General features: G+C 41.6%; 1 protein-coding gene across 1 annotated transcript in view; it reads right to left on the reverse strand.

The window, feature by feature from the left end:
- Positions 1 to 349: 349 nt before the first annotated feature.
- The window catches only part of CNTNAP2 (contactin associated protein 2), a 1,334,251-nt gene continuing 1,317,344 nt past the window's right edge, over positions 350 to 17,256 (reverse strand). The window contains exons 24-26 of the mRNA XM_045005260.1: positions 15,402 to 15,473; positions 12,217 to 12,420; positions 350 to 795 (exon numbers count right to left, since the gene is read on the reverse strand). Of these exons, the coding sequence (XP_044861195.1) occupies positions 12,221 to 12,420; positions 15,402 to 15,473 (272 nt within the window). The 3' untranslated portion in view covers positions 350 to 795; positions 12,217 to 12,220. The remainder of the gene's footprint in view (positions 796 to 12,216; positions 12,421 to 15,401; positions 15,474 to 17,256) is intronic.

Here is a 17,256-nt window from a genome sequence, read left to right on the forward strand (position 1 = left end):
TTTCAAAGGTGTTTAGGTGTCAAAAGGTGCAGAGAGGATCCTAGCGGGACTTTCAAAAGTACCTAGGTGCCTCACTTCCATTGATTTCAATGGCCTTCAGGTGGGTGCCTATCCATAGCTTTAGGCACTTAAAGACCTTGAAAAATCTAGCCCTCAGTGTCATCACTGAATGAGGCTTTTGGCTTGAGGAAGGTGTTCACATTTTACTACTGTAACTGGCTTCTGGAAAGTGCTACCCACTTAATCTCAGGTTGAACATTTTTATTCACCTCTGTTTTTGGTTTTTGTTATGCCAGGAACACTAACAGAAACAAAAACACAAGCACACAATACAAGCCTGATCTGGCAAGGCTCTTTTAATGTTGTACTTTTACCAAACCACAGTACATACTTCAAATAAGGCCTAACAGATTATGCTCTTTATAAATTTACAAACAATTTCTTCTCTTTAAAGAGACAGTGTATTCTTTTATCTGTCTTGTGTACTTCAGTGAATTATATGTTTATTCAAGCATAACATAGCAAACATAGCTATAAATCTGTAGACTAAATGCCTGTAATGGAGGAATCTCAGATACACTATACTCTTGGATCGGGGTTTATATATTTATTTAAAGGTGGTAACCATAATGTCCTGATTACATTTTGGGGAAATTGTACTCTCTGAAAAGGCCAGCAGATTAGAATGATTGGAAATTGATGCCATCATGTTTCACCAACTAGGTAGGGTGTGCAAATCAGTGGATAGATCAGCTTTGCAGGCACATCCTCCTTGGCACGACTTTCTTCCTGATTCTGAGGGAAGAGATTGAGAGGTTGGTTCAGTTTTCCAACTAGCTGATGGCCCTGTTCCTCTTCCAGGTACACACTGCTTGTCAGTTACGTCATGAGAGATGTGAGACTAGTAAACATGAGGCACACGTCTATGTCTGAACAAGAAGAAGCCGAGTTAGCTGAGTGCTTTGGCCTGCCAGTGAGTGCAGAATGCTTACACATGGCATAGAACCAAACAGAGTGCAATAAGGGAAAATAGGAAGTGAAATATTCTGTGTCAATTATGATTCAACAGTTTCCTACAACTGCAAGATCTCTTGGGTCTACGCAGCCAACTGAAGTTTGAATCCTCATTCAAACCTAATCTCTACCACACCCTCGTCTCCCCCACTCCAGTCCTGTCCAAACAAAATCCATGTGTCACCATCTTGCTGGGCAAGAACGGAGACACCAGAATGTATCACCCTGTGAACAGAAGTGAGTTCTGAGGTCCCAGAGAATCTAACAAAGCAACTGATTTACAGGGGGCCTAACGCTAATGGAAATCACCGAGAGTGCAAGGCAGCTGCTGCAGTAGGAATGCATAATACAAACAGGTTCCAGCTCTAGCCCAAAGTACTCCTGCCAGAGCAGCCATAGTTAAAAGAGGAGAAAAAAAGACACCAGGAAAGAGAAGCAAATCCAAACTGTGCAAATAATAACTGAAAAAATTCAAACAAAATACAAGCAGAAATTCCCTCCCCCCAAACCCGAAGTGCAACAGTGACTACAGCCCCAGCCCTTCTGCTGCGTCTAAACACCACCAGCCTGGCAAAAGTTACCATGCACAATTAAAGGCTAAGACAGGAAAAAATAAAGGCCACTTATAAAACATCTCCATAAAAATATCTGTACATCTGTCATTAAAAGTCAGGAAGTAGATTCAGACTGAGCACAACCCAAGCATTTTGTTGCAAAAGCACTCAGGAAACCTATTCAATTCCCAACGAAATGAAGCAAGAGTCATTTGGTTTAACATTTACATTTGCGATTAACTCTGTACAGCTCATTTCCAGGAGGTATTATTAGCAACATTCAAATAGTGGTGTTGGGGGTGACAGAGTTTTTAATTAACGGAATCCTTGCAGATATACAGTTGGCCAAATTATGCCTTTGCACTCAATGAATCTCCCTGGACTCCTTCCATGCAATAAATAGCTCTCCCAGAGTGAAGGTATTTTATGTCACAACTACCCAGGTTGATCCATGTGTCTGAGCCAGTGAACATGAGACCTGGATATAAGACCTTGCTAAGTCGCATATGGAGTGCAAGTCGCCTCTGTGCAGGCAGGTTGCCTGTACAGGGCCAATGAACCATTTCAGTCTTCTAAAATAAGGCTTAAATGGGACTCCGTTAATGCTTTAGCCTTGCGCAGGCTGTCTGCACAGGAAGGCATTTTGGGCCATATGTGATGTAATGGATCTTACGCATAGTTCTGGTTCTCAATGGATCAGACACAACATGAGCAGGGTGATTGGCACAGAGCAATCTCTCAAAGACTCCTGATACAGAACCAGATTTTGCTCTCACCTGCATAATTGAGCAAAGAATCTGGCCTGCAGAAAATAAATTCACACATAAAACTCCCTTTATATTTCTTGGACCTACCAGTAACATCTTAACAGCAGTTGGGAATGATCTCTATTGAGATGGTCCTCTACAAATGCATCAAAGTACCTACACCATTTAGGATGAGCTAGGCAATGCTCTTACGATTTTACTATATTCACTTGGAAAAAATAACCATCCTTTTTTTGTTGCTGAGGGAGGGAGAAGGGCTGGGGAGAGGATCACACAGGGAGGTACAGCTGAGAAGTAATCCTGACTTTTTTAGGAATATTGTGGCGATTCTCCACTTAAGGGAAATAAAAAGTATTTCTCCAGGCATTGCTTTTAAAAGTAATAGAGCTTGAGGAAAATGAAAACTAAGCTAAGATCTAGTTAGTCTTACAAAGAATGGGTCTAATATATAGACGCTCTCTCTTTGACACAGAGATATGGTTTTGACACAAATAGGAACACTTTATGATAGAGCTGCTTTATAGAACTTGGTGATGTAAAATTTTACTTTCAGGCATTAAGTGCTATAAATTAGAAACAGCTCTGCTATTATGAACCAAGCAGTGATTGTAAGAAGTAGCAAATAACTTTTTCACTGGGTCATTGGCACACGACAGAGCCCATGATACCAGAACTAAGAAGCACTGTTGACAATGGTAGAGCAGCTAGCAAGTCAGGAGAGTGTTGTATGTATTTGTATGTAGGAGAGGAGGGGATTTTTGATTAGGAGTAAGAGCTGGGGATAATAGAGCACATTCTTTGCTGACTTATTTCCTACGCAACCCCTCTGAAAGAAGTGCAGCATTTAGCTCCTATAGCAATAACTTTAAAAGGAAAAGGGCTCAAAATTGGGATTCAGCAAAATGACCCATTGGGAATTTTTCAGTGCTGCTACTATCCTGTTGCAGTGGATTGTGCAGCAGATAAAACTTTGTGCTTCTGTGCACTGCATGGTTTGAAACAAGCCTGGGAACTCTTCCTTTTATAGCAGAGCACGTTAGTATGATCATCCACTTGGCATGGTCCACCCATCTCAACACATTTATGATGACATGCAGTATATCTATTTTTAAATATTCATCTAACAAACATATTTTAAGACCTAGTACTGTTGAGTGGTTGGACCAACTTGCACACTGAAACTTTTTCTGGGCTGCTCCCCCAAAGAACATACTGCTTCAGTGACATGCTAATAGTAAGTGTGACTTTAGAGGGGGCAGACATTGCTGGATAAGGTATGGCTGTTGATTGAACACACATAGAGACTAGTTCACTGGAAGCCATGCTGATGTTTGATGTCTGAGCAATTTAAGGCGTTTACAACGCCAGCTGAGTTCTACTTGTGAAGCCAGTCAATGTTTTCAGAGCAATGGTAGAAGAATTACGATTTTTTTGCATAAATGATGCCACAGATTTATTATTCACCCATCCTTAGCTAGTCTGACACACACAGAGAATTTCATCCTTTAAAGAAATATTCACTTTTAAAACATTGTCTAGGTGCACTCTTGATAACCAAAGACATGTTTGTGTGTAAGAGAGCTATCAGTGCGGACTCTCGGGCTGGGAATGCTGCAGAGGAAGCACACGCAGCCCCTGAGGGAAAGGAGTGACTCATCACTGTGGTGATTGTTCAAGAGCAGTATTGACTAGCTCCAGAAAGAGCCGCCACCAGCTAACTTTGGGCAAAAGAGCAGTTGCAACAACGTGGGGATAGAGCGGAAAATTCGGAAGGACACCAACCCTTCTAAGAACTGCCTCAAAGGCAGAGAAGAAGGGTTGTCTCCTGTTTAGGCCACTGGCCAGTGACTTAGGCTTCCCTGCTCCACCTCAAATTGTGTGTACCAGCTTGAGCCAGTGTCAGCTCTCTGGCTGGAAAAAGGGGATAATACCATACAGAGTGGTAACGGGGCTGTATAAATTAGCTAGATCTATCTAGTTTGAAGTGAAAGGGTGGATTTAAAAAAACAATCTATCAAACAACAAAATTCCATCTACCTAGGTACTTAGAGGGTCGTGCCAGAGTGGTATTTGAGCACTTCACAAACAGTGGTGAACTTCTCCTCACATCACCCCTATGGGGTAGAAAGATATGAGTCCCCATTCCTAGATGGGGAGCTGAGGCATAGAGTGATGAAATGACTTACTCAAGATCACACAAAAAATTTGGGAAAGAACCAGAATTTGAACCCAGCACGCCAGCCCTTCAGCCACATGACCGTCTTTCCTCTCTCCTCTCAATCTGACCTGCATATAACGGAGCCACCATGCAGAGCACTGTTTTGTATATCCCGTACTGATTCTGCCTGCAGACTATGCATTACACAGATACTCTGAGGAGAGCTGTCTCGCTGTACCTAACAGTTCACACTACTTACTGGAGAGGAGAATGCTGACTAAAGACTCTATAAATACATAGCTCATCCATTAGCTAGCAAAACAATCCCACAAACATCAAGTTATATTTCTGTTTCATTCAGATCCACTAATTCCAATTTCTTGTTTCCTAGAAATCTCATCCACATGATTCAATGTGCCGGACAACAGCCTTCATTAAATATCAATGCTCATTACCACAGTTTGCTCAGGAATGGCAGGGGCTACTCTATATTATCACCAATCAATATCTCTGCTATGTTTCTAATGAGTTAAATAATAATGTCATTGCTCCAGCTTGTGCAAAGGGCAGAATTAACTCTGCAAAAGGTAATTTACAGCAACTAAATTTGTTGGTTAAGCAAGAGATACACACTTTTCTCAAGTCCTGGTTGACACATTTAGATGCCCAACAGGGGCCTAAGCAATCAATATCACAGCCTGGCATGTTTCAGACGGGAACCGAATGAAGCAAATAGGGCACCTGATTCTACTCACTGCTTCAGGGTTTTTTTTTTTTTAAATTTCAAAGCTGCAGTGCTTTGCTTTTCTCATTTGATGTCTTAGAAACAGAAAACCTCATTACAATCAAAATAAACGTTCTCTGTGCTGAAACCTCTTCGCACCATGCTCTCTTTTTACAGTGCCTGACCTGGTTTTGTTTTTGTTGCCTCAACAATTTTCCTTCTCTCTCTCTGACTCACTAAAGTCCCTGAAAGTTTAGTTTGGATGCTTTTTGGCAGGAGAATTGTTTGTATGTGAAAAGTGGCGTCACAGCCATATTCAAAGACAGAAGTATGGTGCTGAAGGAACAGGAGACGTAGAATTGCGGTGCTGCAGTTCTGCTGCTGGAACGCTAGTGTAGATGCATCCTACAGAAAGTGAAGTGTTTTTTTCCATCACTGAAGGGAATCCACCTCTTGGAGCGGTGGTAGCTAAGTCAATGGAAGCACTTCTCCATCATCCTAGTTGCGTCTACACCAGGGATTAGGTCGGCACAGCTATGGTGCTTAGGGTTGTGAATTTTTCACACCCCAAGCAACATAGCTATGTCACTCTAAACTTTTAGTATAGATCAAGTCTTCAATTGTATTTTGGATGGCCAAAGAAATGCAGTTCAGGGTACTGGGTCCAGCTGTGTTCTCATTTAAGTCAACAGCAAAATTGCAGTGTGGGCAAAATTGAGTGCCTTTTTCTCCCTCATCCTGCTGAATTTAAAGATAGACAGTTACCTCTGTCACCTGATACTTTTCAACCCTGCAGTGGTTCTGATATAATCCTCATTTTCACTTTGCCACACTCACACACTTTAAAGTCTTCAGAATGAAGCGCAATTGTGAATGCTTATTCAATAACTATACACACCACACTCAAAATAATCTTGTATTTTACACTTACACACACACACACACACACACACACACACACAATCTGATCTTGGTGAAACACACACTGGATAAACTGAAGCAGACAGAGGTTAAAGCTTTGTCCAAAGGTGCAGCGTGTCAGTAGCAGAGATGATAATAAAATGGACAGATCTTCAATCCCAGTACTTTGCTCTAGCCACATGACAGTACTCCCATCAAGACAAACAACCTTCCACTAGAATATACAGCTATTCTCCCCCTCTTGAGCTCCCAAAGTATAAATATAGCAGAGTCAGGAGTGCCGGGTTACAACAGGGTCACAATTTGTCATGTATATGTAATCATGTTCTAGAAACTCAGCTAAAGTCCTAGACAGGACCAGGGTTGTAGTTGGTTTTGGAACACGATCAAGGCAATTTGTAGTAGACAGCACAACAGGTTGGGGACAATGGTATAACTATGTCCCCTGACTCACTGGTATTTGCAGCATTCATGTTTCCCTGCTTGGGTTCACATACTGTTATTCAAGTACAAGTCATATACTTTTATGAAGGTATTTAATATAAAAGCTTTCTGGAACCTGATAATTTAACCTATTAAAAGACAGAGGGCCCAATTCTGCCCTTAGATATGCATACACAACTCACTGCATTCAATAGTAGGCTCACATCCATATTCAAAGACAGAAGTATGGTGCTGAAGGAATACAAATGAACTATACTATGTTATTTTAAGAGATGGCATTTTTATAGGTATTTAATACTACAATGTAGAAGATAAGATGCACGATGAATGCAAGCAAGAGCAAAACTTCCTTAACACTGTCTTTAAAGGCTCCTGAATGACGACAATCACAGCAAAAGCAATCATTTTGTGCAGACCAAACTTTTGAGGTGAGATCCTCAGCTGCCCTAAATTGGTATAGCTCTCATGAAGTCAATGGAGCTTTGCTGGCTTACACTAACCAAGGAGCTGGCCTTCAGCATGTAATCAAGGCTGGTTGAGATGAAAACCAAACACAGTCTAGCAACAGTTTCTTTTTAAGCAATCACTGTTTTTGTGTATGACTGCCATCTTTGTTGCAAGGAGGAACAAGTCCTTTTGGAGAGGTTATGAGTCCCTGCATATTTTGAGTCTTTTCTCATGAGGCAGAGACTTCTGTCCTTTTCAAATTGACTTCCTGTTGTTAGAGGAAGAAAAAATATAGACAATGATCAGAACATACAAAGCACAAGGAAGCAGCTGTTAGGATAATTAAAACTATGTAGAATTTCTATTTTTTTATTTATCAATCTGGTTTCTAATAGAACTTTTAACTAAAGGAAAGACATTCACAAAGGATATTAGGCATACATACATATTTTCCTTCTTTCATTCTTATTTACATGCTGTTACTTTTGGAGGGTGAGATTCCTGTTTTATATCTCTAGGATGAAATACCAATTTTGATTAACAGAGATAGAATTTAGGTTCTGCTTTTCAACAATGTAACCCTTAAAGAGTCACCATGCTTACGACACAATGGAAGATAATCTGAGTGAGAAAACATATTAAAAAGCTACTGCTTATCAGACTGAGTAACAGCTTCACCTTTCAATTGGTATTCTGGAAGTTAGATGCATCTGCCATTAAAAGAGATTCTGTTTTGATTAAAATGTAGTCACTGAATAGACTCTCTTCTAAAATGAACTCTTATCTCTACCATAAAGTTGTAATTATACACCTTCTCTTTGGCAATCTTAGTGAAATATTGATGATAACCACCCTTTAATATGCATCATGCTGTCTTGAGCATGATTAAAAACGTTGCGAATCCCATACCTTCCAAGTGGTAACTGCTGTGAAAATCATAACCATGTATAAGAGAACAAAGGTGCAGTGTATATGGTAGGCACAAATACTATAGTCCTAACTGAAATTTCGCATGTTTGTTTAATATTGATTTCTGATTTTAAAGGTCATTTCTAATGTCAACTGACTCTAATATGGAATAAGGGGCATTTGAATTAACACGTAAGAAACAACAGATTAGAAAGCTGGTTTCTATTAAAAGCTGTATTGTTATCAACATCTTAATTTTTACCATTTTGGCTAGGACAAAATTTCTTTGGCACTTCACAGCTGATCTCCTGCGGGCCTTTATTATGATTGTTGATCCCAATACCCCTTAGCATTACCCCACTAGACCAACACTCTGATTCTGGGCACAATCTGCCCTCCACTGAAATCAACAGGAATTTTGCCCTGGATTTCAATGGGAGCAGGAGCAGGCCTTTTAGAGTCACATTTCCCCACATGTTCAAACAGGGAAAGGGACTAAATGAGTGACAAAACTGACTCAGCTGAATGTGCACTATGCTTGTATGATATTTGAGTACATTTCAGGGCAGTGTTGCATGCTCATCAGGATTCACTCTGTTATGATTCAGGTTTGGCCACCATAGAAAGATATATAGCACTTGCCAAAAACTCACTATATTACCTGCCATTTTAACTGCTCAGTTGGTCAGTACAAACTCTCTTAGCAACCAGAAGTACCCGTGAACTCCCCTCACAAATCATATAAGATATCACCATTTCTTCTGTAAGGGAGACTTCCCTACAAAACAAATGGTGCTTGCACGCTTATGCAAGCTACCCATCTTAGTCTGCTGGTTCTCAGTTCCTGGGCCCTTGCAGGGCCAGTGTCTGTCCTACTTAAGACTAGTCACCATGGCATTCTAGCTACTAGGCATTCTAGAAAAAGGCTACAAGAACCGGCAGCCAAGACACCATCTCCACCATAAAATACTGGTGTGGAGGGCACGTGTGTCAGTCTGCAATGTCAAATCCATTGTCTCAGCCTGCTGAGCTCTCTCACTTCCAGTTTAAGGAAATACACTATTGCTAATGCAGCTTTCAATAAGATTTTCAATCATTAATACAATTAGCTTCTGGGTTTATGAAGGCATCTCCTTATTCCTGCTGAATCAGGAAAATAATCATAACACTGAAGTTTATCACCATCTTCTTCTCACCGCATGAGGCTTCCCTACAAAGAGGCCAACTCAAATTTACACAGCTCTCATGAGCTTTACATGAAGAGCTCTGAGATTCTGTGATGAGAGAGAGAGAAGGTTGGGAGACCAGATGATTAAGAGTATTGGCACTGACTTTGCCTTTCTTCTTTATTGCACGGGTTTGAATCGAGACCAGGTCCATCATTTCCATGAGATGGCTGCTCAGTGCCTCATGTGAATTGAATTAGTGGTCTCAGTTTAGTTATTAATGAACAGACATCACCATCACAAAGACCACTGTCATAACTGATATGCTTGTTGCTAGGTCAACCAAGTACCCGAAGACTTGACTGGACATGGAGAGACAACTATCCACTTGCCCTTCCAGCGCAGGGATGAGGCACGTTAGTTGGGAAGTATGCCCCTGTGGTGACTTGTGCTGTCTTTGTTGTGTGAAGAACCATAGGACTCCAGTCTCAGGTGGCAGAGCTGACACTTCTCACACTAAATTCAGTTAGAAAGTCAGCCTTTTTACTGCAACAACATCACAGCCTAAGGAAACGGGCCCTCTGCTCTCATTTGCTGTATCTGGGCCTTCTGAAGTAACATGCACAGTCTTTACAGGGAATGCCTAAAATACCATTTGAAATCAAATTAACAAACTAAAATCAATAAGGAGAAGTGGGATTTTCTTCACTAGAAGAGAAGACTTTTGTGACCTACCCACCCAACAGTGGAGGTGGCTGGCCTGAATAGCTAGTGATGTATGGCAGATTAGTTTCAACAGGCTATAGTGTTGTTTTGACACTCGTCAGGGGGAGGATAGTCTTCTTATACCCACTGATCTTAAACACGAATAAGGACTTTTCACTCAAAGAGAGAGATGATAGTTTTTGAGGCAAACCAGTGCTAAGCACGGGATGGGGTGGGGCAAAGATGGGTTTCTTTCCTGTTTGGACAGCTATAAAGATACCTGAGAAACAGACAGTGACTTTCTTAAAACTGGCCAAATTTACATACTGAGTCCAAATCCATATCCTGAAGAAAGTAGTGGGTTTGAGATCTACATTAGCTATAGTGATTCAACAAGTCCCGTTTGTGAAACAGACTGTGGAGAATTTTAACGAAAGGCCTTAACACATATCCAATGTCTTTAACTGGTTGCCGTGTCTGCTGACTGTGCATTTATAAACAAGGAAGCAGTTTTAAGAGCTATGAATACAAAGGAATCCTGAAAATGCTCCAATATTCCATCTCTAATTTAAAAAAAATCTCCTTTCACTTTACAACATCCAACAAAATAATGCTCTATAAAGCAAAAATAAAGGAGAAGAAGAAACTAAAAGACAGCAGCGTTGCTTAGTTCATCAGAGTGCAGTTCATCGGAATTTCAAATAAGTCTTGCAAATAGGTACTGAAGGAATGGATTAAAGCTGTGCATACCAAAATTGTAAATATTATAAGGTTACATGACACCAAAAATGTCACAGGCATAAATCCTTTCATAAGAAATTCTTAGTATTGGTTCTGTTTTTTGATGCACAGTAAATGTCCTGCTATACATTCATATCTTCATTCTGTTCCATGCATAACTACCCATAAGGCCCTGTGTCTCCATCAAACACGGTTATTGGAGACTCCTGCTCCTTTGCAGTGGGGAAGCAAAAACCACTTTATTGCCATCAAAGGATGAAATTAACTATTTAGGCTACCACTTACCCTCTGTGCAAACTGACTGCCTCTTTCTCAGTGACATGCCTGACATTCAGCTGGTCTGAGAGATTGTGATCCCTGAAGCACTAGATATTGCCTTTGCAGTCCTTAGTCATTACTCCACAAAGACAGTGAAACTGATCAGGCAAATCTGTTTATTAAAAAAAGGACCTCTGCTCTCATGCTGTGTGTTTCTGCTGCCCTCTCTACGAGCAGGACTCTTTAAGCCTTTTGTTTTACCTTACTGCCTGAGAGAACACTGTGACAGAGGCTTTCTTCACAAAGGAATTTAAACCAAAGATTTAAAGAACAAACTAAATTGCTATGCCAATGACAGAAAAGTATTATGTGAAAGCTGTTGGATCAAATGCATTCCTTAGAACTGTACTAATAGTTCTGTGACAGCCTATGCAGAGAAACAGAAGCAAACAAACGGTAAAGTCTGACTCCAATTTCCAACTACAATGCTTATGCCTACATACAGTGTATGCCAATATATCACAGGCAGAGCTGAGTTTAAACTGAAACCGCCATGTGGCCTCAGGTCAGCAGCATTATAGCCAAAGTTACAGAAACAGATTAAGTCTACAGACTCAAACTAGGTCTACAGACTCCTTCAGATTTAAATAAACAAACCAAAACAAACATTTTCCTGTGCTTTTACTCCTCTCCTATAGTCAGAATAATTATAATATTTTTACATTGCTGATAAGTACTATACACAATCAACATTTTGAAATGCCTGTGCCAAAGTGGGACTCTTAAAGTGTTGGCACAAGATGGTAGCATTTTGAAATCTGGCAAATATGATTTGATCCTCTTTTCCCTCCCCCACTTCCTCCCCTAGAACTTTTAAACCCCAATTCAAACACCACCAAATGAAACAATACGTGAACGAGTATTATGGGTATTATGGCAACTTGTCTGGAACCGACTATGAGTGACTGAAAAGAACACTTTGAGGATGTGTCGATTTGTAAGCTGTTCTCAAGACAGAAATATCCACATTCTAAAGGGCTTTTAAAAAATGTAGAAAACTGGCCCTGTTATCATCACGGGTATTTAGAACACCTCTAAACACACACAGAAAAGACAGGTATTACTGACAAATTTTAACCAATGCTGAAGCTCTAAAAGCTGCTGTTTGTTGTTGTTGTTTGGATACAGACGGGGCAATTCATTGCAAATGAATATTAAAAAGTACTTTTCTTAAATGTGTGTGTGTCATCCTGGTTTCCAGTCTCATCGGTTTTGCCTGTTGCTTGCTCCTTCATTTGTGCTGATCTTTTTACTAGATGTGCCCAAAAGTCTGAAGTAGAGTGTTCTCTCCTTGCTAAGAGAGTCATCCCCAACCCCACCCCGGCCCTGTTTCCAACCCCCTCCGCACACTCTCAGATAAGCCACTCTTTTTTGCTCTCGTCGATGGTCTCCGTAAAGTTGGGGTCATTGTTCATGATGGCTGCATCAGCGCTCTCAGCAGACTCCGCCCCCTTGGCCTCATTGGTGTGGTAGGTTCCCTTGTGACGGAACATGTAGCGTATCAGGAACACCAGCGTGCAAAGGATGGTGAAGATCACAACGGCGATGACACCTAATGGAAAGGAGAAATGACATTATTACTATTTATACAGTCCACAGGTGTATTTGGTGCTTTATGGGTGGTCATAGAGACAGAGGGCCCAACTACTCCCACTAAATACCCGTATAAATGAAGATGAGTTACCTGGGCTTTGTCAGGGCAACTACTTGGGGGACAGAATCCACATATCACCGGTAGGTAGGCCATGGAGATGCAGCACAGGCCTTCTATGATGCCTATTGCATTTGTCTGGCATAGTGGGTACTGGCCTTCTGAACCCCCAAGAGGTCAGGTGAGGTTGCCCCTCATCTGACCTACCCTCAACTGCACCATCCTATTTAGAGTCACCTCTGCAATAGCCTAGTTGAGGCAAGTACTGAATGCTTTGACATAGCAAGCCCCCTTTATGACCTTCCTCTTGTTCCCTAAGGGTGTTAAAGTTAAAGTGTGGTGTAGAGGGCCGGATGGGCCCTCTGGGGGTGTGTGAATTTCATCCAGAGTGGGAAACTGCAAGGTTCTCACGCTAACAATCCTAGAAAGCCTTTTCTCTTCTGCAGTCAGTCGTTTTATATGAGGCTTGGTAATTGATGAGCTGGGCATTCAGGGTGTTGTTTAGTTACGTTCCCTATATTCAGAGATACAATTCTGTGCTTGGAGGGAGCCCAGTTTGTATGGGGGATAAACGCTGATGCTCGTCAAAATATTTTCAATTTCAAATTTTTAAAATAAAAAATGGGGTGCTTTTCACAAAAAAATGTGTAAACATTTTTCTATTTCCCAACAAGCTATAGACACTTAGTTTTTCCACCCTAAAAAGGGGCAGGTTTGATAATAAGGGCTAGATTCACAAAGATACTTAAGTCACCATCACCATGCCTAGCTTTTAGGTGACCAGAAAATCAATGGGATTCACAGAGCTCTCAGGCTCTCTATAAAATGAATGGGGAAAGATAGGCACTTCAGGATGGGATTCACAAAAGCAAGCACACTAGATGACTCCCTCTCTGAGATAGCCAATGGGAGATGCCAAGCTGAGGGAGGGGTGTACAAGACCCCTGCCCCCCACTCCTCTCAGAAATAGGCACCTAAGTCTGGAGGCAGGGAGGCGCTTCCCTCTGCTTTGAATTCTCAGCTGCAAACTCTCTCTTGGGAGTAGTCACCTATGTCATTTTAAGAGGAAGGACTCCCTCGTAGCTTTTAGCCCAGTGGTTAGGGTACTCACCTGAGCTGTGGGCAATCCCCACTTCAAATCCTGCCTCCACCTGATGAGGAGACGGGATCTGAACAGAGGTCTGCCACCTCTCAGGTGAATGCTCCAACCACTGGGCCATGGGCTATTCTGTGGGGACCCCTAAGTCTCTCCTGTTGAAGCTTTTCCCCTGTGCATAAATAATTAAAAAACCTCTTTGGAGCAGGGGACTGGATCCCCGGACTCCCACTCCCAGGTGAGTGCTCTAACCATCAGGCTACAGACTCTCTCTTTCTGCCCCCCCATATTGAAGCTGTTCCATTGTGGATAAATGAAAAAAAGCTGTGGTAATTTCTCCCTAAAACAGATTTTAAGATGAAAGGTTTATCTTTTAGAAAAATACTTGACTGCATTTGGAGATTAATGTGGTAATACAATCCCTCTCTAGCATACTACGGTGCTAATTAAAGAGGGGCTCAGACCCAACCCCCTTATCTGAATACCCATTTGTATGGTGTAGGCCAGGAGATCTAAGCATATATACGTCTATGTATAAATCTGAACCAGGATCCCCATTTTGCAGATAATACCTGAATTATGATTAAGAAAAAATGCTTCTCACAAACCAGTTTCACTAAGGAGTGGTCTACACTAGGAAATTAGGCTGGTATAACTACATTGCTCAGAGGTGTAAAAATGTACACCCCATGAGAGAGGCAGTTAAACAAACCTAGCCTCCGGTGTAGCCAGAATTCTCCCATTGACCTAGCTACCGCCTCTCGGGAAGGTGGACTACCTATGCCGACAGGAGACCCCCTCCCATCGGCATAGGTAATGTCTTCATTGAAGTGTTGCAGCTGTGCCGCTGCAGCATTTTAAGTGTAGACAAGCTCTTAGATGCTGAGGCCAAATTGTGCAATTAATAACATGTGCATTTGTAATTATTATGAGGTTCTGTGAGGTGTTAGGGCAGAATCTGGCCCCTAAGTAGAGGTGAGGCCAGCATAATAGCCAGGGGCGGCTCTAGGCATTTTGCCACCCCCAGCACAGCAGGCAGGCTGCCTTCGGCGGCTTGCCTGCGGAGGGTCCGCTGGTCCCGCGGCTTCGGCGGACCTCCCACAGGCTTGCCGGCGGGAGGTCCGCCAAAGCTGCGGGACCACCGGACCCTCCGCAGGCATGCCTGTGGGAGGTCCGCCGAAGCCACAGGACCACCGGACCCTCCAGAGGCAAGCTGCTAAAGGTAGCCTGCCTGCCGCCCTCGCGGCGACCGGCAGAGCGCCCCCAGTGGCTTGCCGCCCCAAGCACGTGCTTGGCGTGCTGGGGCCTGGAGCTGCCCCTGGTGATAGCTGAATCATGTCAAGAGTATAACAGAGTGTGCTTGATCTACAACCTTTGAATTACAGGCTTGAGCCTACTTCAGTGGGAGCAGGATCAGGCCCCAGGTTCACGCTGATTGGTGTGTACGAGTTCATTACACTAAATGGCAGGACATTTTCCCAGTTATACCAGCACAACTACACTGAATAAAAGTGGCTTTTTTTGACTTTAGCTTAAATAGCTTCCAAAGTGCCGCAAGCTAAACTGAAAAAAGGCACTCTTCTACTGGGCTAAGAAGGTCTACATGGGGAGTTTTAACAGTATAACTACAGTGGTTTAAATTCAAACCTTACCTTAAACTGGTATAACTGTCCCATGTAGGGAAGCTCTTTACTAAACCAAGCAGTTTGAACACACTATTTTCTGCTGTTTCAAATTTCTATACACAAGCCACAAAACATCTTACCAGGGCATATATTTTTCTTACCTCCAATAATGGCAGAGTTCCTGTTAACTCCATCTCCTATAGCTTGACCATTGTATGGGAAATCAGCACTGGCTGTAAAGCGGGAATCAAAGATTCATGTTATAATACATCAGTTCCCGAAAACTCACAAGACTGGCTTAAAAAATACACTTGTCACAAGCCCAAGATCCTAAAATAAATAACGTTAAAAAAAGTCAGCTGCAGTTTGTATTTTTATTTTTATATAAGAAACTTTCCCCTCTGCCTGATATCTCAAAGCCACTCCACTCAACCCCATACCAGTCAAGAATCTAAATGAAATACAAGAGGCAATCCAGCAGTATAACACATAGTCGAGTATGTCTGCGGCATCCTGAACTAACAAAGACTTTTATACGATTTTTTAATTTATTTCTCTCTAACAGTGGGAGATCATATTGTGCTTCTAATGAGATTTTTGCCTTAGTGATACTAGACATTGCTGTCCAGGAGGGATTCCAATTTCTCCAGCCTTTAGGGACTGCTATACAATACCAGCAAATTGTGTGACAGAAAAAGGAATTCTCTTTTTTGTTGCACAGCCTAAAGTAAACAAATGAGTGATTGTGGTAGAGGTGGGCCAAAGAATCAGTTCAGCTTTAGGCTAAAGTTTGGATGGGAAGTTCCAGGTTTGGCCATCCACAGAATATTGAGGAGTATTTTCAAAGGGAATCTCAACTATTTAATCTGTGATCATAATTTTTCTGTATTGCCCGTCACTGCTAGCTCTATACTGCCAACCCTGGTAGTTGTGCATATGGATGCATGTTTACAGCACTTGATACTTTGTCACTGAAACATGATAATGTTTTCAATGAATCAACAAGAAAATTTCAATAAGAAAACCATTACTGGAGGAGATGCAGAAATTGGATAAATTATTTATTACTCAGGTCAGTATTTAAAGCGTAGCTGTTCTTTTTTCTTTGCTGTATCTTGTAATAGGTTGCCATTAAAGACCACTGATGCAATCCAGAGGCTTGCTCATTATGGAGTTTAACTTTCTCTTAGGCATCTAGGTTCCTTTTATGTTGCAAAGCATCTGCACCAAAGTCTTAATAGCTCAGCATCACCTCTCTAGCTCCACAACTCTCTTCAGACCCCACGGCCCCAAGTGGTTTCCCATGTGTATACTCTGGGAGCAGAGCCACCGTGTGTTAAATAGCTAGTAGTCTGACCTCCTGTATAACACAGGCCATAGAACGCCCCCAAAATAATGCATGGAGCAGATCTTTTAGAAAAACAACCAATCTTGATTTAAAAATGGTCAGTGATGGAGAATCCACCATGGCCCTTGGAAATTGTTCCAATGTTTAATTATTTTCACTGTTAAAAATGTATATCTTATTTTCAATCTGAGTTTGTCTAGCTTCAACTGCCAGCCATTGGATCATATTACACCTTTCTGTACTAGACCAAAGAGCCCATTATTAAATATTTCTTCCCAATGTAGATAGTTATAGACTGTAATCAAGTCACCTCTTAACCTTCTCTTTGTTAAGCAAAATAGTTTGACCTCCTGGAGTCTATCACTATAAAGCATGTTTTCCAACCCTTTAATTATCCCGTGGTTCTTCTCTGAATCCTCTCCAATTTATCAACATCCATCTTGAATATACAATCTGCAATTCTTCTTCCTTGGATACAAACAGGAGTTCTTCAAAATTCTTGTTAACTGACTGGTGAGCTAATATTAATATCTAGACACTTGTGTATGTGGTCTACTAGGATCTGCATCAAAGAGGAATAATAAATAGTCTATGTAGCAATAATACACAGGTGCACCAATGGGGGTGCTGTTAATAGGCAAGAGTGTTCATTTTCTCCATCACAGTTT

The sequence above is a fragment of the Mauremys mutica genome, chromosome 2 (assembly GCF_020497125.1).
Source record: "Mauremys mutica isolate MM-2020 ecotype Southern chromosome 2, ASM2049712v1, whole genome shotgun sequence".
Classification (NCBI taxonomy): domain Eukaryota; kingdom Metazoa; phylum Chordata; order Testudines; family Geoemydidae; genus Mauremys; species Mauremys mutica.